Here is an 11,643-nt window from a genome sequence, read left to right on the forward strand (position 1 = left end):
GAGGAGTTTGCTGTTCCCTCTCCCACAAAAACACAACCACTTCACATTTCAAAGGTACTGTGGAAAACAATATGAGCTTTCAGAAAAACATCACATGGGTTTGTGCTTTTTCAAACTCACCAGAATGTGTTATTTAAAAAACCTAAACTAACAGACACACTTTAACCTCACTACATACACTACTTAGCCTAGGGTTGACAGGAAGACAGACTTCGTTGGGTTTTAACCAGATTTTTAAGTGAAATAGCCTTTACTGCAGAGATTTCCAGAGTTCATAAGGTTTATTAACAGAAGAAAAGTTAAACCCCCATTTTTTTGGTGAAAAGAATGTCTTTTTCATTTTCCAGAAAATTTAGCACTACCAAACAGTGCACAGAATACAATTTTGATACAGATATAGAAAAGGCACAGCAGTAGCAGATTCTCACATGCTGGCCACTATTGGGCTTCAATGCCAACACCAAGGGATGACACTTGAAGGAAAACACTGAAGTCTCCATACCTCATTACTTCACTTAGCATTTCACTTTCCACAGCCTCAGATAAGGACAGCAGGCTTTGGGGTTGAAATGCTAGAACAGAAGAGACTCCCACAAGCCCACTTCACACAAGTGTGCTAGTTTGAGCCTAGCTAGAATGTTTTGGTGAGAAGAACCAGACTACAGGCTGTGAAAGGAAAACAAGGCTGATGCCTACCTCATTCATAGGCTTACTGAGATGTATGAAAACAAGGATCAAAACATAGATAACTCTCTTCTGCTGGGGAACTGGCTGAGCTGCATTTCTTTCCAGCCTCTCTCTGCTGTTTTTTTTTCTTTCCTAATCCACTTTGCTTCCTGACCCCCTGGCCAAACCTCCATTCTTCCTTGGGACTGGGGTAAGGTTGAGAGGGGTAGGGGGAAGGTGAAAGGGCGGTTGGGAGCACCTCCTGGGGACCTGGGGACTCAGGTTTCTGGGAGGGCTGTTGTGTTTCTGTATTACCTTATACCTTGTACATTTCTGTACTGCAAATATCTGCTTGTATATTGTGCTAGCTGTAAATATATGCTTCATTCAATTTCCAGAGCTGGCTGAGTCTAGTCTGGGTGATTTCCAAAGTTGGGGGGCGGGCAGGGAACACCCAAACCACCACAATAAGTCACAGATAAGCTTTCAGAAAATAATCACTGTCATTATCAGGGTGATTTGTAAACACATAGAGGACTTTACCAAGTATCATCAGTATCTCCAAAACTCATTAAGTGCCCAAGCTATACAGGGTCTTGAATCTACTCCAGCCACAAGGAACACTGTTTTAAACTTTTCTGCAACATGAATCCAAAACTAACCAGGAGAAAAAAAAAAACAAACAGACCCAAGATTAAAAAAAAAATCCAGTACTCCATTTTCTAGAAATAAGGATAAAACTCTATATAGTCTCTTTTAAACTAAAATACATACAAAAAAAACAAAACTATTTTTTGGTCTTTTTTACATCAGACTGGAAAAAATAAAGCAACTCAATACTCATACCTGCATCAAATACTCTAGCTCACAAATCAATGTTAAAGCCTTTGGGTCATCACTGTATAAAAAATGCCTACCTCACAGAAATAAAGCCAAGAACTTTAACAATCCCCTAAAGATAAGCAACATATCAAGCATTTTGTGTTCTACGTGGTCCACAAATGGAACAAATATTTAACAAAACCTCCTAATTGATACCTTTGGGTTTGTATTTAGAAAGGAAGGAAAAGTTTCTCTCCCTATCACATGTTTTTATTAAAACCGAACATTTTTTTCCTCATTCTCCACACTGGGATCTGCTATTAGAAATGGAAACAAGATCAGATGGAACAGCTAACAGACTGTTTCCAGCAGTACCAAGAAAGCTCTACCTGAAGTCTGCGGGGAAGCTTCTACTTCCAGGTTGGCTGAGAAGCGCTCACTTTGAGCTCCAAGGACTCCAACAGGCAAAGACTGATCACCAGAAGCCAGATCTCCCTCCAGTTCCTCACTTATGGGGAAGGTAATATCACTAACAGGTTCCTCCTTAATCTTCACAGGCTTTGTGTCTTCTGCTGCCTTTTCAGGGTTGACAATCTTCTCATACTCTTCAGACAGCTGCTTGCTAACCTGTCAAAGATCAGTGGGGGTGAAAAGGAGGCCAAAAAGGTTAGAGTGACTTCAGAGGCTCTGATGGCAATTACGTTGTAGTGCACTCTGTTTCCAGAATGTTATTAACATCTGACCTGAATGAACAAGTAAACAGGTTATCAGTCACACATGAAAGATTTTTTTCCCCTTTAAGGACACATTCTGTCCTGTAACAAGGGATTTTAATAAGAGGTTTAATATTTTTAACATGTCTGCTTGATAAATATGAGCACCTTTATTTCAAAGGCAATGATGAAGAGGCCCAGGAATTTAAAACAGAGCACAAAACAAAAGCAAAATATCTCTATCTTACTTTTTGATTTTATATACAAAACTACTTGCTCCATCCACTAGTAACAAATTTACCCCAGCTTTAAAATACAAAAAAATCAAGCATCTCAGTTGTTTATCACCACTGGAGTCACCACTGGGCAAAGCCTGGACACCTTCTGTTAGATTCACAGCAAAAATCATAGTTTTCTTCCATCAGAGAAATGAAACAAATACCAGAATGAGATTTAGAGCTATCCTTGTACTTCCAGCAATGTAACAACTACAAGCAAGTTAAAATTTCAGATTTAATCTGCTCTAAATATTTGTTTACACCACTGAGCTTTTTAACAGCAGGAGGAAGAAGGAAGAATAGCAAAGCCCCTTCTAAAAATACTTCCACATATAAAGGCAACTGTGGACCTCAGCCTTGCATGAAGAACAGAACAATTAAGATGGCAATCAGCTGCAGAATGAGAGTGAACTGCATCAGAATTACACAGGAAAAACAAACTCTGAAAGGAGACATTTCAACAAAAATAGTCTGTTGAAAACATCTTAATGATGTTGGGTTTATGCACAAACCTCAGAGCCCATCACAATTACATACCACAGGCACTTTCAGAGGTGTCTGATTTGTATTACTTCTGTAAGTCACAAGGTACAAGGCCTGGGAAAAGAAGGAGCACAAGGTAGCTGCTCCACAATGAGTCAGCTGGCACTGAAATCGTGTAACAAGGAGACAGTGACAGCAGGTGTTGCTTTGGTCATGGGCTACATAATTGATTCAAGTCCTGCTTTGATAAGAACAGAATTCCTACTTCAAATCTTTGCATTTCTGTAAGTCCACAACAGGCAGACAATTTTCTGTCATTCAAATAAAATGTGCATGACTAATTTCACAGAATAACACAACCAAGAGATATCACACCCTTATTCTTACAACCTGTGTTGATAATGTCACCCTTTATTTCAAGAAATTCTTCTATCTCTGCAGAAGCACAGTCCCCTCTAGAGTGGAAAGTAGCACTTTTGTGACAACTCAGATTGGCACAATACTACCCTATACTCCTAAATCTTAAGTAAGTCACCCCTTGCTCAAGCAAACACAAGCCATGTACAGCCAAGTACTTCTCATTCATCTGCTTACTTATTTTCTGAATTGGTAAGCAGCCAAATACCCCATTAGAGCAGAAAATTCAGTTAATCAGTCAGTACTGATTTTGCCTCTACTTGATATTTTTGCCTGGGCTATTCAAGAGATGGGGCCTCCTCTTAAACCCAGATAAGTGATCAGGAAAGCATTGTTAGCCTCTGCAGAACGAATAGCTCTATCTACCAGTCAAAAAACACCCCTTTTTCTCTTTGCATTAATGACTGCCTTCAAACCCAAGAGGTTTTGCAATTGAATTTTACTTCAGTAAGACCTAAGACTTGCTCTAGGAAGAAACAACTGTACTGGAGGTTTATTTATAGGTGCCACGAGATCCCAATGATCTTCTCACCTGAAGCATGTAGCTGTGATAATCTTTAATGCGGTGTTGCCAGAACTTCTGCAGTGAGAGCACACTGCCAATGCCCACTTCATGGAAGACCTGCTCCATAACGTCAGGGAAAGGGGTGTGCCCAAGTCTTGCTTCCCGATCCACAGCAAAGCGCAGCAGCTTGGTGAACTTCAGGCAGTATTCATGGGCAATGTCTGTCAGAGTCTCCAGGACACTCTCATTGGCACACTCAAAGCCCGTGTGTGCCAGGATGGTTGCCATTGACTGGTAGAGAAGCTGCCGGCAGGAGGACCAACTCAGCTCAGTCACTGGCTCCCCTTTTCCTCTACAAACCAGAAAAGACAAAAACAGCACACCTCCAAAAACTGAAAGGAATGTATTGATTGAAGAGATATTGTCAATAATAAGGTGACATAAAAAGGAAATGCAGATTGTCTGAGATTCTCCACAGCTTCCCCATTACATATGAACACTACCTAGTAAGAGTTTATCTGATTTCCCTTCTTCCTATACCTCCAAATCAGCATTGCCAATTCTTATTTTCCCTTCTAATGCTGGAAGATTGCTTGGGTGACGCATGAATATGGGATGCAAATCTTCTGCACCCTTAAGCAATTCCCACCCAAGAGCTTTTCTCCTGGAGATGTGAATTAAATGGGCCCTTGACAGAAAGAAAAAAAAGCATTTTAAATAACATGAATGCAAATTATTTCCTCTCTCAGTGAATTACATTTTTCTTCCTTATTATCTCTGATGTCACACTCCTAACACCCAGATACAAGGGCTTCTGGGATAGACAAGATCTGAATATATAATCAAAAGGCAAACATAAAAAGCAAGAAAAAGGATAGATATACATTTCACAAAAGTACACTACAGCCAAAACAACCATCTGCCTGCCCTCGTTTCCAGAGAGAGAATAACCGTCATGGGCACTTCAAACATCATTCAGTTATTAAGGATGAATTAAGAAACAGAAGTTCCATACAGGAAAAAGAGGTGGTGAGCTAAGACAAGGCCTCTGAAAGGTAAACCTATTTCTGCCAGAATTCTCAACTCACAATTCAATGCATGTGATGTATGCACCCAGAGCAGTAGCAGAGTTCTCTAACGCTGATGTCAAAAAAAAAAATCAAATTTCCTTTCTGCAAAGTACTTTATGTACTTTCTTACACTTCATTCAGCATCAATGGCAGAATTAAGCTAACAGTTTTCACCCTTAATTTGTTTCTGATCAGTTTCTCTCAACATCTTCTGCAGCCCACCCTGAGATTCACCTCGCTCTCACCCTACATTACTTGCGTATCACCACACACTCTTTCCATTAACAAGACCTCATTAAACACTACACAGACAGCATTCATGACTTCATGAAATTCTTCCTAGTCTTGTTTCTCCAACAAGTGTATTAAGTGCCCTCCAGTCTCACTAAGACACTGTGTCACTGAGCCTCGGCTCCTCCTGATCTTCAGGACTGACTCACAGAAAACCACTGAAACATAGCGGTTAAAAAAGGTAGCATTTCTGGGGAGAGGAAATGGAAGGTTAAACTTAGAGCTATCAGGACAAAAATCATTCATTTTTACCAACACCAGCTCAGCACTTTCTGATAATTCAAAGAAAGGGGGGAAGGGGGTGTGGAAATCACACTATATTAGAAGCTGCAGGTGATGATTTTTCTAACTAGGTATTAAGAGCAGCATGTAGATCTCAGGTCATGGAATCGTCCCAGTTATTAAATGATGTAAAATTATTCACATCCCAATTCTTACTCAGTTATGTAGCTACTTATAAAGAAGACAGCAGGTGCTGTGACAAAATTAATTAAAAGATCATCAGTTCCTTTATAAACCAAGTGTCACCCGTACTGGTTTCACAGCTCCTTCACCTCCACCTGGTTTGTGACAGATCTAACACAGCCATATGTCTTACACAACACTGGGACCAGAAGGTTATGACATAAAAATAAACCTAAACAAAGCACCATCAAACAAAACCAATTGGAAAAGAACAATCAAACACTCTCTTATTTTTTTAACAGAGTTAAAGGACATATCAATCTGTCAGGCAGCCATCAGTTACGAGCATTTTATGCTACCAAAACCATCAAACGTGAGACTACTATTAACACAAAGACAAATAAAGAGCCGTTACTGACACTCTGCCATTTAGTCAAAACACTGTGAACAAACTTAATCTAGACACTGAATTTGGCAAGCCCAAGCAGGACACTCAGCCACTTGTAAAGTAGAGCACAGCAACCACTTAGCAATGCATATCACTGCTCAGAAGCAGCAGAGACTGTTACATCTCTTTTAAACTCCTAGAGGAAAAGAACTAATTGCCAACATTAATATGCAGCTAGGTCACTATGCTTAAAGGGATATAATCAACTTGAAATCTAATCAATTAAAGTCAGACAGAAAAGACTTTTCAGGTACTGTACTCAAATCCCGATTCCCACCTCCTGTTCTTGGTAAGGTCAGTCCATTAAGTTTTATTCTTCTCTTGTTTTCCTGTTTTCCACAATAAACAGCAAAGGAAGATGACTAAAAGCCCGATTAGACAGCAAAAATTCTGTTGTACATGTTAATGGGAAACAAGAAATGAAAGAGTATCTTTTTTTCTTCATCTCCTTTAACCTTCAGGTACTGTTTGATAAGAATGCACATAAACAAAAACTGTCTTACAGACACATCTGCGTTGAAAGCAGCAATCTAATGTCAAGCCTTCCCAAAGAGGCACTGCAAACTTCTTTGCTGTGATGGCCATAGAGCTCTTGGTCTTTGATCTCATCCAGATACCTAGCAAAGCACCCTTCTGGATGCTATTGTTGCACAGATTACCATCCTCCGCAGTACTTAACTGTGCTCCTGAAAGGCTACTCAACCAGCTACCATCCAAAGCCAAGTTTATGTAACATATTACAAGGGTTATACAGCTCCAAGTGGTAAGAACTCTTCAATCCCCAAAATCTGTCACCTGAGTAAATAGGCCCAAGACTTGGAGATGGTAACCTCCACAGAACCTTATCAATCTTATAAATATCAAAAGGGCAAGTGTCAAAAGGATGGGGCCAGTCTCTTCTCAGTGGTGCCCTGTGACGTGACAAGGGGCAAATGGGCACAAACTAAACCACAGGAATTTCCACCTAAAAATCAGTTAAAAAACTCTTTATTTTGAGGGAAGCTGAGCACTGAAACAAACTGCCCAGAAAGGTTGTGGAGTCTCCTTCTGTAGAGACTCTGAAAACCCACCTGTGCAACCTGATCTAGTTGAACCTGCTTTATCAGCAGATTTGGACTAGGTGATCCTTAGAGGTGCCTTCCAACCCCTTCCATTCTGTTATTCTGTGAATATATATGAGGTTAATCACAAACACTGACCAACTGAGTACTCTTCAATTTTGTATTTCTAGTAGCATCTATGTTTTTATATAAGAGTTGCAAACACTGCATATTGTTTCAGACAAAAACCCACTTGCCAAGCCACGAGCTCATCAGACCCAAAGCCCAGCCATCTCTCACTGCTATCAGCAAATCTGCAGCATACAGAACTTTACAACAGAAAAAAAAGTGTCCTTTTATACCAACCAGGCTTATTTTCAGGATTAGTAAGGCTTCAGAATTCACAGGCCACCCACCTTCTGTGTCAACAAGTCATTCTCCAAAGAGCACCCCAACCCATTCACCCAAGCTCTTGTAAGGCTGTCTTTCTTAGAGGAAAGGAGATCTCAGGGTTCATGCAACTATATTCAGAGCAAAGTATTTGGGCTAAGTAACAACAAGGATCCAAAGCCAATGTTCACTCTGCTTGAATTAATTACTGCAGTTCTCTGTTCTCTCATAGGTAAGCAAACCCTAGCAGCAAATGGAGGGAAGGATTGTTCTTCCTGTGAACACATCAGTTTTATGAAACATCACATTGTGCAGATGAATTTCTACCAAATCAGGTGCAACAAGGTTGCTTTGCAGACATTTCCCCCAAAACAGCAAAATAAAGGAGACCACTGAAAAAACAAGATTATACTTGTTAGTGTATCAAAGAACACAGCACACTAACCCAAATCAAAAAGTTATTAGCTTTTGGAAAAGAACTAGTTTCTACCTCATCCTTTTTAAACACCCCTACTATGGCCACAGAAGACTGTACAGGTATAAAATAAGTAATGACAAAAGGCAGTAGACAACATTTGGAAAATAAACTGGATCCCAGTGGCCCAAACCAGAAAACCAGTTTAGGAACTAAGTCAAATGCTTAGTCCAGCAGGAGGAGCATGTTCTGCCTGCTCTAGCCTCCAACACTCAAAATCTTCCCCTGTATTTAACCTGCTATTCCACCAGCATGTGCTTCCCGACTTCTTCCATAGAGACATTTCTTAACTACAAGCCCTTCTACAGCAAGCTGTGTTCCCACTGCAAGCTCCCCACTTCATTCACAAGTTATCTTTCAATGCAAAGCACACATCAGGGACACAAACAAGAGAATGGCAAATAAAACTGTTTAGGAAGTCAACCATGCCCATACCAGAAAAAGCCTCTGAAAAGGCACATAGTGACTAGGTTAGGTTTCTTTTGAAGATAGATCCGACCTAACTGGAGGAAGCTGAACAGAAAAGGTAGCAGCCATATGGTGGCAAGAGCCTCATTCAAATGACAGATTCAAGTCTTCTGTTCCCCACTCATTCTTCAATGATTATGCTTTAAGTTTACCTTCTGTTTCTCTATCAACCAAAACTAAATGTTAATCCTTTATTGTGTATTCCAAGAATTGTAACATCAATAGCTGCAAATCTCCAGGACCAGATGGCAATTCATCCAGGGATACTGAAGGAATTCAAGGATGAAATAGCTGAATAGCTTCAGCAAAGTCACCTCTTGCTTTAAACTGCCTTGGCCCATGAGGACCAGAAAACAGAAAATGTGAAAATACTTCCTTCTACTAGCTTCAGAAGATATATGAAGAACTGCAGCTAGGAAGCCTTATATTTTCTGGTGCACCAGGGAAATTCAAAGAAATTATGAGAACAGAATTAGAGGACAAATATGTTATACTCAGACAGAGTCGAGACAGCTTTAGTAAAAGGAAGACCTTCTTCACAAACCTACTAGAGTCCTCCAAATCTATCAACAACAAAGCCTGTAAAAGATCTCCTCTGGTGCCCAGGTATTCCGTTGGGAATCTGTGACAGAACTAACATTTGTTTCAAAATATTTATAAACAAGCCAGAGAAATGCAAGAGAGGAATAGTAATATGATTTAAAGTGCTCATGGTATAGATTTTAAGAGGCTGAAAAGTTCAAAACAATTGAAAAATAGCAGTAAATTAGGCTCTCCCTTTTACTCATCTCAAAAGAGACAAAGAAGTAGGGGCTAGAGGTGCAGGGTGGGGTCAAACAGTAAAACCAAAATTAATCCAGTGGATAACAAAATAAAAGACAAGGATGTGTGGGTCTAAGGATTAAGAAAACATAAGGAGACACGACCACATTAAAGAAACATGTGGTCTGATTCAGGCTGGCCGCTCTTAATTTCCTTTCTTCCTACATCTAAATACACTTACACAATGCCTGTTAGACCCACGTTACTGCCAAAGAAAACAGACCAAAACAAACGTTTAGCTGAATGCAGTAACTGACAGTGGCACTTCAGAAGTCAGCATAAAACTAAGCACTATCATGTTTTATCAAGAGAAAGAACAGTCTTCCTTAAATGTTTTTTACACACCAACAAGAAGTGCTGGTAAATGGTCTAACCAGTTTTACTACTGCAACAGCAGATGCTATTGTTAATTCATGTAAGTGTCTTAAAACAGTTAAGAACAAACATGCAACAACAAACTCAAAGCATAAATGTGTTTGGTTTAGCAAGCACACACTTAAATTCTAGTCGACACTGCAGCTCATTATAAATCCACTCTGCCAGCCGCAGAACATTTCAGAACCAAATGTCTATCCGGTTTCTACAATCTGGTCCTTAAACTCCCCCATGTGGTTGACTGCTAAATAACATTTCTTGACTCAGACCCCGAAAATCGCCAAGGGACAACAAAAAGACAAAGCTACCCCCAAAACACGGACAGAGCCACGGAAAACTGAAATGAAAGCTGAAGCCACCAGAGACAAGGCAGAGCAGAACACTACAGACAGCACATGACTGTTCTGTTCTACAAATCACAGCACCAGAAAGAACCGGAGTTACAGACTTTATAACCACGGACTGGATTCCTCTTCAGTCCTCTTGACTGATTATTTCTTCTGAGAAGCACGATGGTGCTTCTCCATAAACGGCACCAAAGAATCACTCTGCTGTTCACAGACATTACGGTACCAAAACTGCAGCATCTTTGAATAAAATGCCTTTTATACAACCTTGCATCATTCAAGGTCTCAGTGGTATTTAACTGACAAATTGTATTTCATTGATGAACACTGTCCCCATTTGAAACAGTAATATGTGTTACCCTCTCCCACATCAGGTTCATCAATGCACAGTCTTTGATATAAGAACAGAAAGTTTTAGAAGAACTGATCCCCAAATTTAAATGCATGTAACCTACATGAGATTCTGCCAACTACACCTCCTTATTAACCTAGTGCTTGTCAAAGGGGCAGACAGGGGAGGTGGTGGCAATACTGTTTAATCAACGATTGGCTGCAGAGGCAAACAGACAAGAAACAAATGCACATTTACTTTAATCAATGTGCATGTTATCCACACAGGACAAATCTAAGTCCTTTTCAAAGGCTGTTTTACTATTTACATAAACCTGCTTGATCCTTCAGCCTATGGGATATATTTAACACCACTCAGCTTTCCTGCAGCCAAGAACTAGCCCAAAGAAATACCAACACACCTGTAGAAATCACTTTCTGGGTCACTATGCCTTAGCTGAAATGGCATTTTGGGGATCTTGCTATCCAGAGGAAGCAGGTCATCAGGGAGAGGTGGAGAGGCCGGACGAGGTGGCAAAGGTTCATTATCTTCAGCTTTTATGCCTTCCGCTTGCTGCTGGTTTTGGGCCTGCGCCATAGCGATCAGGCTGCGCAGGTGCCTGTTGTGCTGGATGAGCTGAATGGTGTGAATTGTGAGGCTACACGGCTCCGAGGGGATGTCCAACATGGTGGTCAGACGGGGCTTGTTTGCAGATGGCTGATGCAGCGGAGGATCTTGGACTTCCACAGTGCGAAACTCGCGCTGGAGCAGATCGAAGGAGCTGCGGTTGGCCTGGTTAGACGAAACCGGGATCTCCCCCCAGTACCGCAGCATTTTCACACAGGTCACGGATCGTTCTGAGCGGCCGGACGGCAGCTAACAAACGCTGACGTACAGAGCAGCCTGGTCGCAGGGGCAGGTGCTAGATTTTGGACAGCAACAGCAGCCGGGGTGATCCTCTGAATAAAGCAAATTATATCTGACAGAAAGCTGCTGCTCAGCGCCTCAGCAAGCAGCGCCGTTTCCACAGTGGCATTCGGGCTCCAAAGCTGGCAGTTAACTGATTACATTGCTGCTTCGCCTGGCAGGAGGGGAAGAAGAAACAGAAGTGAGCTGTAACTATTTCTGCTTCTAACAGGGACTGGGCCGCGCCGGCATCTCACAGAGCAGGGCCCGAGTACGCCCGGACTTGCTTGCGAGAAACTCCAGGCACCGCGCTCGGCTCGCCCCCCGTCCCCAGAAGGCCTCGCCGCCCGCCATCCCTTCCCGTGCCCCAGCTGCTGGCCCCCGGCTCGCC

At 41.4% G+C, this 11,643-nt stretch overlaps 1 protein-coding gene across 5 annotated transcripts in view; it reads right to left on the reverse strand.

The window, feature by feature from the left end:
* SUPT7L (SPT7 like, STAGA complex subunit gamma) overlaps window positions 1–11,643 on the reverse strand; it is a 28,695-nt gene that overhangs the window by 7,174 nt on the left and 9,878 nt on the right. For 4 of the 5 annotated variants that reach the window (XM_064158336.1, XM_064158338.1, XM_064158335.1 and 1 more), the window contains exons 2-4: window positions 10,768–11,427; window positions 3,912–4,236; window positions 1,878–2,115 (exon numbers count right to left, since the gene is read on the reverse strand). In XM_064158336.1, the coding sequence (XP_064014406.1) occupies window positions 1,878–2,115; window positions 3,912–4,236; window positions 10,768–11,180 (976 nt within the window). In that variant the 5' untranslated portion in view covers window positions 11,181–11,427. Of the gene's footprint in view, window positions 1–1,877; window positions 2,116–3,911; window positions 4,237–10,767; window positions 11,569–11,643 lie in introns of those variants that run through there. The other variant, XM_064158334.1, reaches the window with a different exon arrangement.

This window comes from Pogoniulus pusillus, chromosome 18 (genome assembly GCF_015220805.1).
Source record: "Pogoniulus pusillus isolate bPogPus1 chromosome 18, bPogPus1.pri, whole genome shotgun sequence".
Taxonomy (NCBI): Eukaryota; Metazoa; Chordata; class Aves; order Piciformes; family Lybiidae; genus Pogoniulus; species Pogoniulus pusillus.